Source organism: Notolepis coatsorum, assembly GCF_963971535.1.
Source record: "Notolepis coatsorum genome assembly, chromosome: 7".
NCBI lineage: Eukaryota > Metazoa > Chordata > Actinopteri > Aulopiformes > Paralepididae > Notolepis > Notolepis coatsorum.
In genome coordinates this window covers 159016855-159034980 of record NC_140171.1, presented here as the reverse complement: position 1 = coordinate 159034980, position 18126 = coordinate 159016855, and the positions used below count along the sequence as shown (strand labels likewise).

Genomic DNA, 18126 nt, shown 5'->3' with positions numbered 1-18126 from the left:
CCTCTTTTCTCCTATTCTCCTCTTTTCACCTGTTCTCCTCTTTTCACCTGTTCTCCTCTTTTCACCTGTTCTCCTCTTTTCACCTGTTCTCCTCTTTTCTCCTGTTCTCCTCTTTTCTCCTGTACTCATCTTTTCTCCTGTTCTCCTCTTTTCACCTGTTCTCCTCTTTTCACCTGTTCTCCTCTTTTCACCTGTTTTCACCTGTTCACCTGTTTTCACCTGTTCTCCTCTTTTCTCCTCTTTTCTCCTGTTCTCCTCTTTTCTCCTGTTCTCCTGTTCTCCTCTTTTCTCCTGTTCTCCTCTTTTCTCCTGTTCTCCTCTTTTCTCCTGTTCTCCTCTTTTCACCTGTTCTCCTCTTTTCACCTGTTCTCCTCTTTTCACCTGTTCTCCTCTTTTCACCTGTTCTCTTCTTTTCCAGTCATCCCCTCGTCTTCTCTCTTCTCCCCCCTTTTTTCTCTCCTCCTCCTACAGTGGCAGTGCATCCATCTGTTCTCTACAGCTCATTAACTCCCTTGTTAATCACATACACAGCACACACACACACACAGCACATACACACGCACACACATACGTTCGTGCGTACTTGTAGAGACATAGAAACACACACAAATACAAATGCGGTCAAACGGCTGTCTAGTTAGTGCTTTTATGTTCTGAATGTCCACCAATATCCCCTGGAGTGAAGCCCACATAATAAATAATTACTATGACTCAACTATCTATCCAGCTGACTGGTGTGTGGTGTCTCTTGGAGACCTTTCTGCCCCCCCCACCACTATTAACCCTTTACACTCCCCCCTCCCCCACTGGGGAGTGAGTCACCACTATTAACTGCTCTTTAACCCTTTACACTCTGTGACACTTGTATTTTTCTCTGTTATAACGTCATTGCAGACATTGTTTACCAAACAGACTTTAGTTATGACGGAGTAGTCTTGCACTTCCCAGATCTTTTATTACACTATGCTTAGCACTGTATCAGCGCAGGTCCAAAGAACCCATGGTTCATCTCGGGTGGCGCTGGGGGGGGGGGGGGGGGGGGGGCGGCACCAGAACATTCTGATACTTTGTGCCTCCTGGTGGCATATAACCCTTTCAACGCCACACGACAGGTTAACCCTTTACTATCACACAACCGACGGTCGCCGGCTGTCATGTGGCAGTGAAAGGGTTAACCGTCTGTGTATTGTCGCAGTGAAAGGGTTAACCGTTTGGTAGTGTGGCGGTGAAAGGGATGACAGAACGTCACTCATCCCCATTTTTGGGGGAATTAACTGATAGAAAATGTATCGAAAATGAATAATCGAATCGTGGTCAAATGAAGAGATTTCATGATGCATTGAATCGTTGCCTGAACAATCGTAATAGAAATTAATCGCTGTGAGGTCGCATCGTTACACCCCTAGCTGTAACTGTATCATATTGTATCTAATAATAAAAATGAAGTTAATTAGTCGTAGTAGTAGTAGTTTATTCAGTCATCACACAATACAATATACACAATCATTTAACAATCTTTGATTCAGGCAGTGACTGAAGAGGTACAGACTGAAGCATAATGCTTATATCCTATATTCTTAACAAAAATTAAGACTCAACCGTATTCTAAAAGAAAATAACAAAAAAAGGTCACATTTGTAATCTTGAAAAATAGCTATACAAAAAAAAATTATAATAATAAAAAAAATGTCTGATTGGTTTTGATGTGCCCCTCCTCGTCCTCCCAGGCAAGCAGTTCCGCGTGCTGTTCCTGAGCACCGTGCGGACGCGGCACACCTGCAAGCACAAGCAGACGGCCATCAAGCGCAAGGAGCAGCTGGTGGAGGACTCCACCGAGGACCTGGACTACGGCTTCCTGTCCAACTACAAGCTGCTCAACACCGCCATCACCCGCGCACAGTCCCTGGTGGCCGTGGTGGGAGACCCCATAGCTCTCTGCTCCGTGGGGCGCTGCAGGTACATGGCATGGTTTGGTTTATTTTGTTTAAGCAAGAGTGGGCAGTCCACTCTCCTTAGTAATTTCCCGTAGATGAGAGAAGGTTCTTTATTGAGACGGTAGGAAGGCTGAGAGGGAGACACAGGAGAGAAGGTTCTTTATTGAGACAGTAGGAAGGCTGAGAGGGAGACAGAGTAGAGGAGACACAGGAGAGAAGGTTCTTTATTGAGACAGTAGGAAGGCTGAGAGGGAGACAGAGTAGAGGAGACACAGGAGAGAAGGTTCTTTATTGAGACAGTAGGAAGGCTGAGAGGGAGACAGAGTAGAGGAGACACAGGAGAGAAGGTTCTTTATTGAGACAGTAGGAAGGCTGAGAGGGAGACAGAGTAGAGGAGACACAGGAGAGAAGGTTCTTTATTGAGACAGTAGGAAGGCTGAGAGGGAGACAGAGTAGAGGAGACACAGGAGAGAAGGTTCTTTATTGAGACAGTAGGAAGCAGCGTTTCCGTTAGCCGGTAATTACCGGTTTTTGACCGGCAAAATCTGTTGAAGTCCGACATATTTAATCTCTCCGGTCATAATGTCCGGTGAAAATAATTCCCTCTAAACACAATTAGATTATTTGAATTGTATTAAAATAGGCTAAAATTAAATAGCCTATGCGATGAACGAAACAAACAATCATTAAGCAGCCGGTCTAATAATGACATTGTCTTGTCAGCGCGAGCTGGCTGCTGATATATTTGCGAGAAGCATCCATCTGCCGGCCGGCAGGGTGCAGTACTCCAATTCAGCCATTGGCAATTCAGCTGTTGGGTGGGGGCGCTGCTGAGCGGTTTCCAGACCGGACCTAAAAACACTGCTGCTCCATGCTTCACGTAAATATATCAGCAGCCAGCTCGCGCTGACAAGACAATGTCATTATTAGACCGGCTGCTTAATGATTGTTTGTTTCGTTCATCGCATAGGCTATTTAATTTTAGCCTATTTTAATACAATTCAAATAATCTAATTGTGTTTAGAGGGAATTATTTTCACCGGACATTATGACCAGCACCAAGTCGTTGGGAGGTGGAGATATAAATCACGCAAACCCACGATAATGTTCAGTTCTTCGCTTGATATAATTAATATAAATGTCCAATATAACGGAATTCGTTAGCTCATAAAAATGTGATTATAACAGACTGCTGTTTATTAAGGTCGGGCAGACTGCCCACCGACACCTCAAGTCGGCAGCAGCACGAAGTCTCGAGGGACTTATTTTATTTGGAATATATTAATGACTGTATATACGCAAAAGTAGCCTAGTTTTAAGTTAAAATATTATAAATGCCTTGATGATGTCATTCTTTATATAGGCATATCAATTGTTTTTAAGCTCAATAAACTCTGACCGGAATTTATCCCATTTGTCCGGTAGATTGAAATCTACCGGACACTCAGACCTGCAAAAAAAAATTCTAACGGAAACCCTGGTAGGAAGGCTGAGAGGGAGACAGAGTAGGGGAGACACAGGAGAGAAGGTTCTTTATTGAGACAGTAGGAAGGCTGAGAGGGAGACAGAGTAGAGGAGACACAGGAGAGAAGGTTCTTTATTGAGACAGTAGGAAGGCTGAGAGGGAGACAGAGTAGAGGAGACACAGGAGAGAAGGTTCTTTATTGAGACAGTAGGAAGGCTGAGAGGGAGACAGAGTAGAGGAGACACAGGAGAGAAGGTTCTTTATTGAGACAGTAGGAAGGCTGAGAGGGAGACAGAGTAGAGGAGACACAGGAGAGAAGGTTCTTTATTGAGACAGTAGGAAGGCTGAGAGGGAGACAGAGTAGGGGAGACACAGGAGAGAAGGTTCTTTATTGAGACAGTAGGAAGGCTGAGAGGGAGACAGAGTAGAGGAGACACAGGAGAGAAGGTTCTTTATTGAGACAGTAGGAAGGCTGAGAGGGAGACAGAGTAGAGGAGACACAGGAGAGAAGGTTCTTTATTGAGACAGTAGGAAGGCTGAGAGGGAGACAGAGTAGAGGAGACACAGGAGAGAAGGTTCTTTATTGAGACAGTAGGAAGGCTGAGAGGGAGACAGAGTAGAGGAGACACAGGAGAGAAGGTTCTTTATTGAGACAGTAGGAAGCCTGAGAGGGAGACAGAGTAGAGGAGACACAGGAGAGAAGATTCTTTGAGACAGTAGGAAGGCTGAGAGGGAGACAGAGTAGAGGAGACACAGGAGAGAAGATTCTTTGAGACAGTAGGACGGCTGAGAGGGAGACAGAGTAGAGGAGACACAGGAGAGAAGATTCTTTGAGACAGTAGGAAGGCTGAGAGGGAGACAGAGTAGAGGAGACACAGGAGAGAAGATTCTTTATTGAGACAGTAGGAAGGCTGAGAGGGAGACTAGAGTAGAGGAGACACAGGAGAGAAGGTTCTTTATTGAGACAGTAGGAAGGCTGAGAGGGAGACAGAGTAGGGGAGACACAGGAGAGAAGGTTCTTTAGTGAGACAGTAGGAAGGCTGAGAGGGAGACAGAGTAGAGGAGACACAGGAGAGAAGGGTCTTTATTGAGACAGTAGGAAGGCTGAGAGGGAGACAGAGTAGAGGAGACACAGGAGAGAAGGTTCTTTAGTGAGACAGTAGGAAGGCTGAGAGGGAGACAGTAGAGGAGACACAGGAGAGAAGGTTCTTTGAGACAGTAGGAAGGCTGAGAGGGCGGAGTAGGGGAGACACAGGAGAACGCAACAGCAATGCCAGCAATTTCCATCTTGAAAAAATGGTTGTGCATTGAATAATTCATGTTGTTTATTTGTACGGTGTGCGCGTGTGTGTGTGGCAAAATTCAGTACTGTATCTACAAAAAACCCTGTAAATCATCTGCCCTTTATTCATTTGCTTAGATTTTTTTGTTGACACTTGATCTAAAGAAGGCGCTGAATGAAATGTTCACGTCTGGTCAATGTCTGCGTGGTGTTATTCACCGTCGAGTCAGCTGGACGTCCCACCATGAACACACAGCACAGTGTCTTGACTTCACAGCAGGAAGGCTAAAGACGCCTCAGAGACACCTTTTTCATACTATTATATATATTTTTTCGTCCACTTGTTAACCCTTTCACTGCCACACGACAGAAGGTTACCGTGCCTTTACTATCGCACAACCGACGGCGATGCTCCATCATTAGCATCATTAGCTCCGCGGATTTGTCACAGTGAAAGGGTTTAACCGGCTGCCGTGTGGCAGTGAAAGGTTTAATAGGAGTACCCACAACAGTGCTTGTTGCCAGTTATGTATTATTGTTTCCAAGCTGTTGGTATGGATGTGATCTGGGTCAGTGGGGGGGGGTCTCGCCTTGAGGGGAACACACTGCCTTATTGAAGGCTGATTAATTCCCAAGGAGGAAAAATAGCCCACACAAGTCACTGCAGATCAATTAGCATGGACGGACGGACACACACACACACACATTTGTCTCCCCCCAGCTGGCAGCGATGAGACAGGACGGTGGACGCCTCTCGAGTCATAATGCTGTCTGTGTCCCCGTCTACATGTTTAGGGTCACCATGCTGTCTTGGTTTCTTCATGTCTTACCACCCTTAAAACCACAGCCCTCTTATTCTCCCTGACTTAAGTATCTGTAGTCGACTTTGATTATCCAAAATTTGCCGATAGTTCACTAGTAGTCAAATTTTATTTTTTTTATAAATATATACAGTATATATATATAATTTTTTTGGATCATTCCATTTGGGCTGTGGGGGGTGCTTAATTCTCGAGTCTGCTCACGCTGTCTGCTCTTGCCGGCGGGTAACAAAGGGATTTAGAATTTCTCTGAAATGGTCAAAAAGTCACTCTTTTCAGAAATCGGTAAAAATAGAAAAATGAAATTTTCGAGTGCTTTGAGATGTTATATATATATATGTCTCCTTACTTGCTAAACTTAATACGACTTGTAAATATGTTTAATTCTTGCTAGGTGGTATGGTTTTAATTATCCCCATTTTCCAGAGAACTACATCGCGTCACGAAACGCACATACACGCACGCGCACACACACACACTGTGAGAGACAGAGCGGTGTGTGCGGTTGAATAGGTGTTAGACCCCCGCAGAGACTTATCAGACTGTCGCTACCCCCCCTCCAAATCCTAAACAACACATTGGCTTTTCATAATATGTATGAATTATCTCTCGCAATAATATCCACTGGACTCAGCGGAACAGCAACACAATCATCAAATTTGCTGACGACACAGTAGTGGTGGGCCTGATCTCTGCAAACGACGAGAGGGCCTACCTGGAGGAGGTTAAGGTCCTGGCGGGATGGTGTCAAGAGAACTGCCTCTCCCTGAACGTCTGCAAAACAAAGGAGATGATTGTGGACTTTAGGAGGTCGGGGGTCAGGGACTACAGCCCCCTCAGCATCGATGGGGCACCGGTTGAGAGAGTGAACAGTTTTAAGTACTTCGGAGTCCACATATCCGAGGACTTGACATGGACCTCACACATTGACAGTGTTATCAAGAAGGCACGACAACGCCTCTACTTCCTTAGGCGCTTAAGGAAGTTCAACGTGAGTCAGAAGATCCTCAAGAACTTCTACTCATGCACAATAGAGAGCATCCTGACTGGCAATATCACCTCCTGGTTTGGGAATAGCACCGCACAAGACCGCAGCAGACTACAGAGAGTGGCCCGTTCAGCCGAACGCACAATTGGAGGGGGGCTTCCCACTCTCCAGAACATTTACAACAAGCGGTGGCATGGGCATGGCTAAGAGAATAATCAAAGACTTTAGAGTTGCCTCCTAATTAGTTTTGGTTTTCAGCTAGTTCCTTGCCTTTCCTTGCTGTGGTCTACTGCTTTTTCTTAGTGTGTCCAATCCTTTTTTCCTGTTTCATTCCACTTTATTACACATAACTTTATTTACATATGGACTTTAATGTTTAGATTTCTTGTCTGGATTTCTTGAGTTAATACAAACGTCTGGTGCAAATTTTGCTTGAATACGCTCATTGGAAATACATTTACTGAACAAAATGTTGTATCACTCCATCTCCTGTATCACTCCATCTCCTGTATCACTCCTCTATCACTCCATGCATCACTCCATCTCCTGTATCAGGAGATGGAGTGATACAGGAGATGGAGTGATACAGGAGATGGAGTGATACAGGAGATGGAGTGATACATGGAGTGATAGCTGAGTGATACAGGAGATGGAGTGATACAGGAGATGTAGTGATACAGGAGGATTATACTGTCGCTACAGGAGATGGAGTGATAAAGGAGATGGAGTGATACAGGAGATGGAGTGATACATGGAGTGATAGCGGAGTGATACAGGAGATGGAGTGATACAGGATATGGAGTGATACATGGAGTGATAGCTGAGTGATACAGGAGATGGAGTGATACAGGAGATGTAGTGATACAGGAGGATTATACTGTCGCTACAGGAGATGGAGTGATAAAGGAGATGGAGTGATACAGGAGATGGAGTGATACATGGAGTGATAGCGGAGTGATACAGGAGATGGAGTGATACAGGAGATGGAGTGATACATGGAGTGATAGCTGAGTGATACAGGAGATGGAGTGATACAGGAGATGGAGTGATACATGGAGTGATAGCTGAGTGATACAGGAGATGGAGTGATACAGGAGATGGAGGGATACAGGAGATGGAGTGATACAGGAGATGGAGTGATTCAAGTTTCTTTAATAGTTGTCATACAGAAGTACAGAATACTTTTATACAAAATGCTTCTTACTCTGGAGCGTAACAGTAAGAAGCATTTTGTATAAAAGTATTCTGTACTTCTGTATGACAACTATTAAAGAAACTTGAATCACTCCATCTCCTGTATCCCTCCATCTCCTGTATCACTCCTCTGTCACTCCATGTATCACTCCATCTCCTGTATCACTCCATCTCCTGTATCACTCCATCCCCTGTAGTGACAGTATAATCCTCCTGTATCACTACATCTCCTGTATCACTCCATGCATCACTCCATCCCCTGTAGCGACAGTATATAATCCCACACATGGCGTTGGGGAACGGGGAGTTGTTTCTGCTCTCGGAGGGAAGCCTGTCTCCTCTCGTGTTCCCCGTCTGTCCGCCGGCCCTTTGGCTACATCCTCCACAGGCGTGCAGAACGATGATCACATGTTTACACATGCACACGTATGTAGCGAGGGCGTGCACACCAACACTGCACACCCTATATAGATTGTAGATGTAGTAACATAAATACTAAACACGTTGGGTATTTACAAGGACATGCGTAGTCTCTCTCTTTCTCTCAATTCAATTCAATTCAAATGGCTTTATTGGCATGACGTACTTCTACATGTTGCCAAAGCACACAAAATTACCTCCTATGCATTTACAAGCACATGCCCACTTTATCTCTCTTTCTCTGTGTCTTTTGCTCAAACAGACACGTTCACTTACGTGAGCCTGGAGGCACGAGGCACTCAGACTTTAGTCCTCTTCAGCGGAGAGACAGCAGCACACTCATGTTTCATATACACTCTGTATACGGAGTCACTTCTGACAGCATTTCACATCCACTTATCTTTATTGTAGGAATAAACTCTGTTCTTCTCACGTAGCCTATGTCTGCATTTTGCATGAGGGAGGGGTGAGGCGGTCGGGGTCGGCCCGTCGAGTCATTTGAATCCTAGAAAGTGGACCGGGCAGAAAATGTATTTGGAACCCCTGGTTTAAGGTAACGGTGGGGTTTGATTGATTGATTGATTGAAAAATGTATGAACAGATTGCAGAACGGGTACAATACAGTACGGCTCAATACACACAATTGTTAAGGGGAAGCAGACCAGTTCTTAAGGTTTGGGTCTCGAGGTAAAGGCACTGTCCTCACGCGAGCGTCCCGCGTGCATCTCCCTGCAGGTTTTATAAAACATTTAAAGTAAAAATATATGTAATATATGTACTTATTTGTAATATGTACTCATTGTACATTTGTGTATATATGTCAATATATTACTTATGGCCAATGTTCCCTCTAACGTGCGCCCGTGCACGCAAGATGTTTCTTAAAAAACAGCAGTCAGCTTGGATGCACGTACTCGAAACGCAGTGTTTCAGTTTCAGTTTCTTTAATAGTTGTCATACAGAAGTACAGAATACTTTCATACAAAATGCTTCTTACTGTTACGCTCCAGAGACTGTGCTAGACAAGATAGTATCAAATAACATAGTATAGCATGTAATTTAGAAGTAGAAAATGAGGTCACAGTGTTCAGTATAGACATATGTACAATGTTCGATGCAGAATAGACGTAACTGAGTTACCATATAATATACAATACTATGCAGTGTACTAATATACAATACTATATAGTGCAAAGCAGAAATGGGATGAGGTACAATTTAGGTACAATTTACAGTAAGGTGTACGAGTTGTAGTGCAATCCTTCATCCATAAATATAAAGTGTGGGGAGTGGGTGCTACAGTGTGTTTGTTTAAAGTGAGTGTGTGCTATAAAGTGTGTGGAGTGGGTGCTACAGTGTGTTTGTTTAAAGTGAGTGTGTGCGTGTGGATGTGTGTGCTATGTGCGTTTGGTGGTTGTTGTTGTGTAGTGTTCATTGTTCGTTTAGCAGCCTGATGGCCTGGGGATAGAAGCTTCTCCTGAGTCTTTCTGTGCTCGCCTTGAGACTCCGGTATCGCTTGCCTGACCGCAGCAGTTCAAAGAGACAGTTGTTCGGGTGACTGGAGACTTTAATGATTCTCTTAGCCTTGCCCCTGCACCGCTTGTTGTAAATGTTCTGGAGGGTGGGGAGCCCCCCTCCAATTGTGTGTTCGGCTGAACGTGTCACTCTTTGTAGTCTGCTTCGGTCTTGTGCAGTGCTATTCCCAAACCAGGAGGTGATGTTGCCGGTCAGGATGCTCTCTATTGTACATGAGTAGAAGTTCTTAAGGATCTTCTGACTGACTTGGAACTTCCTTAGGCGCCTGAGGAAGTAGAGGCGTTGTCGTGCCTTCTTCACAACACTGTCAATGTGTGAGGTCCATGTCAAGTCCTCGGATATGTGGGCTCCGAGGTACTTAAAGCTGTTGACTCTCTCAACCGGTGCCCCGTCGATGCTGAGGGGGCTGTAGTCCTTGACCCCCGACCTCCTGAAGTCCACAATCATCTCCTTTGTTTTGCTGACGTTCAGGGAGAGGCTGTTTTCCTGGCACCATCCCGCCAGGACCTTGACCTCTTCCAGGTAGGCCCTCTCGTCGTTGGCAGAGATCAGGCCCACCACCACTGTGTCGTCAGCAAGTGTGCCTTACTTGCGTCGCGTGTGTGAGAGTCTCTCCCTCTGTCTCAAGTAGCCAAACTTGAGACCGAGAGACTACACTATAAAAAACAACTGGATATTTGGATAGTGTGTCCGTGTGATTTTTGGCTGGTGAACATGCTGAGTGGCTAGTGACTTTGGAAAACCACTAGCATCATCATGAGGCCTAACAAAATTAATAGTTGGTTTCAGGTTGCCGACCGACCCTGCCGATTTAGGTGCGACCCAATATATTTTATGAGTTTAAAAAAAAAAATTATATAAAAAAAAAAAAAATCAGATTTTTTTTTTTTTTTTTTTTTTAGAATAAAGTTTCATAGAAATCTTAGTCAAACATTTAGTATTATGGATATTAAACATGCTGGCAGAGTACATGCATCCATGTTGTTGTGAACATTTTAATTAAATAAAGAAATTCCCTATCCATAGTCGCCGTGGGAAAGAATAAAATAAAAAAATAAAATAAAATAAATTCCCTACCTACCCATGGCCAAACTGACAACCAACCTGAAACCAACTATTAATTTTGTTAGGCCCGACAACCGTGCTGCTGTGACATTGCACCATATTGTAAGACGAAACAAAATAAAGGACAAATCCATACAGATAAATAAACATCTCTCCATCCGTCTCCTCTCTCCCTCCCTCCTCTCTCCCTCCCTCTCTCTCTCCCTCCCTCCTTCCCTCTTGTCCTCTCTCTCCCTCCCTCCTTCCCTCTTGTCCTCTCTCTCCTCCCTCCTTCCCTCTTGTCCCCTCTTGCTCTCTCCCTCCTTCCCTCTTGTCCTCTCTCCCTCCCTCCTTCCCTCTTGTCCTCTCTCTCTCCCTCCCTCCTTCCCTCTTGTCCCCTCTCTCTCTCCCTCCTTCCCTCTTGTCCCCTCTTTCTCCGTCTCTCTCCCTCCCTGCTTCCCTCTTGTCCACTCTCTCTCCCTCCCTCCATCCCTCTTGTCCCCCTCTCTCTCCCTCCCTCCTTCCCTCTTGTCCCCCCTCTCTCTCCCTCCCTCCTTCCCTCTTGTCCCCTCTCCCTCCCTCTCTCTCTCTCCCTCCTTCCCTCTTGTCCCCTCTCTCTCTCTCTCTCTCTCTCTCTCTCTCTCTCTCTCTCCTCTCTCTCTCTCTCTCTCTCTCTCCCTCTCCCTCTCCCTCTCCCTCTCCCTCTCCCTCTCCCTCTCCCTCTCCCTCTCCCTCTCTCTCCTCCCCTCTCCAGGAAGTTCTGGGAGCACTTCATCGAGATCTGCCACGACAACGCCAGCCTGCATGGCATCACCTTCGAGCAGATCAAGGCTCAGCTGGAGGCTCTGGAGCTGAAGAAGACGTACGTCCTCAACCCCCTGGCCCCTGAGTTCATCCCCCGCGCCCTGCGGCCCATGCTGGGCCCCCACCACGCGGCCGCGCAGGGCCTGCACTCCCACCAGCCCCATCCACAGCATCTAGTGCAGGCCAGCTCCAGTAAGCAGGGGGGCCAACAACAGCAACCGTCACCCCCCAAGGTAAGAAGAAGGTGGGGAGGGCCAGGAGGTAAATTATATAGAGATATTTTTATGAATCTAAAACGTTATTTCGTGTAGCAGTATCGTATTATAAAGATTTAGGATTAAAATTGCATTGAAATATACTCTGTCTGCTTTGGGTGAGAACGGACCATTAGTTGCGTTTTGAGAAATACATAACACAACATGATTTGCAGATTCACATTTAGTCATTTAGCTGACGCTTTTATCCAAATTGACTTTTTTATTTAATTTTATACATTTTTATTGGAAGAACTTATTTTCATATACATACAAAACGGATATCAAAACAACAACACATAAAATAAAATAAAATACAGAAAAATGAAGAGAGAAGGAAGCAGAGAGGGAGGGGCAGAAGGAGAGAGAGGTGGGGGCGGGGGGCCTCCATCATTCGGTGAGGTGGGACTAGATGGAGTCAAAGTATTGGGGAGTGGGTCCCATTTTTTCTGGAATGTACCCAGATGACCTCTGGTGGAATATCTGATTCTTTCCAATTTTAAGAAGGACATCACTTCTCTCAGCCACTGGGCGCTAGAGGGTGGTTTAGTAGACTTCCAGTGGAGGAGGAGATGGCGTCTCACTATCAAGGAGGTAAAAGCCAGAACCCCTACTTGTCTGGAAGTGAACCGTGCCTAGTCTTCTGGAACACCAAAGATGGCGGGATGTGGGGAAATATTTACAGAGAGTGTGAATATTTTGGACATTGTGTCAGTAATTTTAGTCAAGAGCGTAAATGTAAAACATGTGGGTTAAGTTACAGGGTGAGGTATTACATTCTGGCAGACATTTAAAACACAAACAAAAACAAGATAGTGAGAGCACACAAATACTAAAAAGATTTGAGAAAACGTCTACGCATGGGGCGGCTGGGTGGCGCAGCGGACTAAGCGCTCGTCACCAACGCGAGAGACACTGGTATTAGGGATGCCCCGATCACGTTTTTTGCCACCGATCGTCGTGAGCCATATCGGCCGATACCGATCGTTTTTGATTAAAAGAAATTAAAATGTATTTTATATAATTTTTTTTTTTTTTTTTTTATAAAATATATATATTATATAATTAGACATGTGAGACATCGCCACCACGCAACAAGCTCCACTGTCTGTGTACTCTAGTAGCCTCCATCTACGGCCAGGATTCTCCGGAGCTGCAGCTGGACCTATACTCGAGTAGCCTTGAGCTACGGCCAGGATTCTCCGGCGCTGCACCTGGACCCTATTGGCAGGGGCGGACCTTCCTACAGGCGATATAGGCGGTCGCCTAGAGCGCCACCCAGAGGGGGGTGCCAAAAAAAAAAAAAAATTATTTTTTTTAATTTTTAATTTTTTTTTTCTGTGCAGTTTTGGCGCCCACCTCTATATCTGCAACCATTATTTTTACATTAAAAAAATTCTAACATAAGGGAAAATGAGCCAAAAATCTAAAACGGTCGGTCGGTCTGAGCCTCAGCTTTAGGTGTTCACAGTCAGAACATGCTAGAGCGCTGTGCATTGATGGGTATCGGTCAAGTGTTTATAGAATTGAACGTTGAGGAAAGAAAGACTAACGTTAGAGAACTATGAAGAAAAAAGCAGTGGTGAATCTCGCCTAGGGCGCCAAATGGGCTAGGTCCGCCCCTGCCTATTGGTATAATGTTACTTAACTGTGCTCAGCAAGCCCTCAGCTCGAATACGCATCGAATCAGTGTTATAAGACATTGATATCAGGAGCTATCTGTAGCTACTGCTAGCCGGATATATAACGTTAATACAACGCCTCAGTGAATTATTTAGTTCAATGGGACATTTCGTTTTTAACAGTGAACTAACTTGCGCTAACGTGAGCTAACAGCTAACAGGTATCATACATACCTACTATACTTGCTGGAGCGTTTGTTGATGTCAGGAGCTATCGGTAGCTGGCTGGCTAGATACCGTTCAGTTAGACAATGCCTCATCATGTATTAAACTAAAGGGTGAATAGTTGACTGGGTCATTTTGTAACGGTAGCTAAGCTAACGTTAGCTCAAGGAGACGCCGTCCTCCCGTGTCTCACTAGACTAGACCCGTGTTTACATGCGTACGGGAGGGGCTGGAGGAATGAGCAGACGCTGCACTACCGGTGTCTGAGACAGAACTCAGCAACAGCGAGTGAGATCGGGTTGACGATCAGTGAAAATAAAGCATTATCACCGATCGCATATTTATACTGATTATCGGCGATACCGATCGGTGGCCGATCGATCGGGGCATCCCTAACTGGTATCGAATCCGGCTGTCAGCGTTGCCTCCGGCTTGGCCGGCCGTCATACTGGCTCAATTGGTCAGCGGGAGGGAAGCCGGTGGGTGGTAATCTGGTCGTTGTAAAACAGCGACTCCTACAGGTCGGTCAGGGCGCCTGTACAGCGAGGGGAGGGAGATGGTGAGGGTAGTGTGAGCCTCCCACACGTTACACCTCAACAATGAGAGTCCGCGCTGGCAGGTGAAAAGAAGCTGCTGGCTGTCTCCTATGTCTCGGAGGAAGCATCCGATAGACTTCAGGGCTCCCTAGAACGACCAGTGGGGGGGCACATGCGAGCAACGACCAGGAAAGTGTGTGGGGGGGGGGGGGGGGGGGGGGGAGAATTGGCATACGACTAAATTGGGATGGGAGAAAAACACAGAAAAACAGGAGGAGAAAAAGTGGATACAAAAAATTAAATGTCTACACATTTCTATGAAAACAAACGATATAAAATAAAAACATGATCACTCCATGGCAAGAAGATTTTCTTTAAAATGATCAATTCCAAAGCGGGACTGGAGCTTGAAATCAAAAGGCCACAAGAGACGACATGAAACACCACATGTGCCGTACGTCCTTCCCTCATCGGGGGGGAACTGGTACATCACCTCGACTGGCCTATAATGAAAGGTCAGACTTTTGAACTGAAAGGTCAAAACTCCTACGCCATAAGTCCGATTTACAGAAAGCTTGTTACAGACATCCACCTATGTGCCTCAAGGACCCATAAAGTCCACCATATTGATTTTCCACCATTTGGGGTTTTATGTAAAACAGAAATTATTATAATTTTTTTTTTATTATCTTTTTCCCCCTCTTTTTCCGATTTTTCTCCCATCCCACTGTTAGTCGTTATGCCAATTCCCAACCCCCTTCCTGGTTGTTGCGCACCCCCCCCCCTACTGTTGGTCCAGGAGGCCGGAGACTAGGGGTGGACGGTATAAACGGTATGAATTTGCTCTACGGTATGGATTTTGACTATACCGTGTAACCGGTAGTGCAGCTCTAAAATAGCAATGACGTCATGTAACCACAGCACGACTATTTCACTCGCATTTGCCCCTAAAAATAGATAGAATTAGTCATAGATAATAGATATGTGCGAACTGGAAAAAGTTATTTAGGAGGCTTCGCGCAGTGGGCGTGCCAGCCCCTACCGCACGCATGTAAACACGGGTCTAGTAGTCTAGTGGGACGGGACACGGGAGCTGTCGGGACGGCGTCTCCCTGAGCTAACGTTAGCTTAGCTACCGTTACAAAATGACCCAGTCAACTATTCACTTTTAGTTTAATACATGATGGGGCATTGTCTAACCGAACGGTATCTAGTCGGCCAGCTACCGATAGCTCCTGACATCAACAAACGCTCCACAAAGTCTAGTACTAGAGACGTGTATGCTACCTGTTAGCTCACGTTAACGCAAGTTAGTTCACCGTTCAAAACGAAATGTCCCATTGAACTAAATAATTCACTGAGGCGTTGTATTAACGTTATATATGCAGTAGCTACAGATAGCTCCTGATATCAATGTCTTATAACACTGATTCGATGCGTATTCGAGCTGAGGGCTTGCTAACGTTATACCAATACAATAGGGTCCAGGTGCAGCGCCGGAGAATCCTGGCCGTAGCTCTGCTCGAGGCTACTCGAGTATAGGTCCAGGTGCAGCTCGGAGAATCCTGGCCGTAGCTGGAGGCTACTAGAGTACACACAGACAGTGGAGCTTGTTGCGTGGTGGCGATGTCTCGCAGATAATACAAGTACAAGTCTAATTATATAATATATATATTTTATAAAAAAAAAAAATTATAATTATATAAAATAATTTTTTTTTTAATCAAAAACGATGATACCGTGATATATACCGTTACCGTCTATGCTTCAAATTATACCGTGATATAAATTTTAGACCATACCGTCCACCCCTACCGGAGACTATCACATGCTTTCCTCCGACACATGTGCAGCCAGCCGGCAGCCAGCCTGGCAGCGCAGATTCTCACTGGGAGAGTGTAACGTGTGGAAGGTTGCACTACCTCTCTCCAGATCCTACCCTCGCTGTGCAGGCGCCCCGACCGAACTGTAGGGGTCGCTGTCCACAACGCCCAGGACCCACCCACGGCTTCCCTCCCCCTAACTCAGCCAAACGAGTTAGTATAGCGATCAGCCCAAGCCAAGGCAATGCTGACTCTCCGGGAGTCGAGACCGCAGCCTCTTGCATTGGTGACGAGCACAATCTCCGCTACGCCACCTGACCGCCCGTAAAACACCATTTTGACATCTACTCCTACACTGTCAAATTACAGTCCAATTATGACCAAATGAGCTGTGGATCATTAGTGGATCAAGCTTATCTAAAGTTGGATATGTCTGTTTTATATCTTTTTTTTGTTTTGAAGAAACTTCAAAAAGGCCTGGGCCCTCATTTATCAATGTGACGTACGCACAGATATGTGCTTAACCCGTGCGTACGACCATTTCTAAGCAAAGTGTGGGATTTATCAATTTTAACTTGAACTTGACTTTGTGCTTATGTCTACGCACAGCTCTGAGCATGCTTAGCTGACGCCCAGTGGTAGAATATCGTTACTACGGCATATGCGCTCCTCAGTTAATGCATTAGTTTCAACACAGAAATAAGCTTCCGTGCATTACTTCCAACACTGGCGTGTTCAACTTCTGTATGACCCGTAATTCATTATAGTTCATTGTAAAATAGCGACAGTAGTGTAATTATAACGGGCTCATGCGGGAACAAGAGGTTGGCTTGCTTGTTTGGCATGGGGGGCAGAAGCAGAACACCCACCTCCAAACGCCATTAAATATTGTTTCAAATAAAAAGCGACATACTATTATTTTGTGTCATGTTTCCAAATAAGATTGGCCACAACGGAATGCTTTCTACTTCAATTTGTTGATTAGAATAGATTACCTCGCTCCGTTGAAACTTCACTGAGCTCAGCACACAGACATGATAATAATAATAACAACAACAACAATAATAATAATAGCTTCATTTTACATAGCGCCTTTCAAGAGACCCATGCAAGGTCGCTTTACATAGATGGGGGGGGGGGGAATAACAAAGTAATAAAGATAGTGGACAGACTATGTAAATATGATGATGGGATTCAAGTTCGCGTTTTTATTGATCATAGGCATGCTGTCAGAGTATGATGTCATAATCAAACATTCTAGAACATTTGTCGTCACAGATCATGTCATAATAGAACATAGGCTACATGGCATGGTCCATCGTGATATTGTGTAGACTGTTATTACTGTACCACCCATTGTGACAACAGCCTTGTGAGCTCCCACACACAAACATGATGGAATTCAAGTTCATGTATTGATCACATAGGCAGGCTACATCATACATGGCAGTGAGATTCATTGTTCTTGTATATGCTCTCGTATTATTGTTTATATAGGCTACCCAATACTGACATCAAAATAGATTGTATGCCTCTAGAAATCATATGCAGCAGGTAGAAAATTGACGGAAAATCCGTCGCGATTTGGAATAAAATTGAGGAGAACTTTAATCCCTGGGTATTAATCAAACAAAACGGGAAAAGGCAGTCATATTCCAGCACGGTCTTTATTAGTGTTTGCGCTGCCCAGGCAGCAATGGTTAATAGATATCATATCCGACATCACCGTACGTGTACACGTCTGTCAGCCTGTCTCATAACACGCTTCCCTCGGTTTAGTCCATTTTTCCACATTTCATGGGGGTGTTCCATTACCGTATATGGTTAATCGGGGCGGTTTTGGTATGCAAATACGTGAAAGTGTGCACGAGCCTCAGCGTAGAAGCAAGGTGATATTTATCATGACAGGTGTGCGTAGGACCTGTGTACGCACGTGTGATAAATCCTGTTTTTTTTGTGCGTGCACACATTCTAAATTCTGTGCTTACGTGTGGAAATAGAACAGTTTCTAAGAAAACTTGATGAATGAGGGCCCTGGCTCAGCACATAGATTGATGCACCGTTAGGCCAATCATCACAGCGTGCAGGATATGTCCACATCAAGACCTGAAACATACCCTGAAAATATCATTCAAACTTACCACTAGGGGGTGCTACACATAAAAAAGGGTATAACTC

At 45.1% G+C, this 18126-nt stretch overlaps 1 protein-coding gene across 4 annotated transcripts in view; it reads left to right on the top strand.

Moving 5' to 3' along the window:
* helz (helicase with zinc finger) overlaps nucleotides 1-18126 on the top strand; it is a 186608-nt gene that overhangs the window by 130138 nt on the left and 38344 nt on the right. For all 4 annotated transcript variants that reach the window (XM_084319194.1, XM_084319193.1, XM_084319192.1 and 1 more), the window contains exons 23-24: nucleotides 1728-1956; nucleotides 11439-11721. In XM_084319194.1, coding sequence (XP_084175320.1) covers nucleotides 1728-1956; nucleotides 11439-11721 — 512 coding nt within the window. The remainder of the gene's footprint in view (nucleotides 1-1727; nucleotides 1957-11438; nucleotides 11722-18126) is intronic.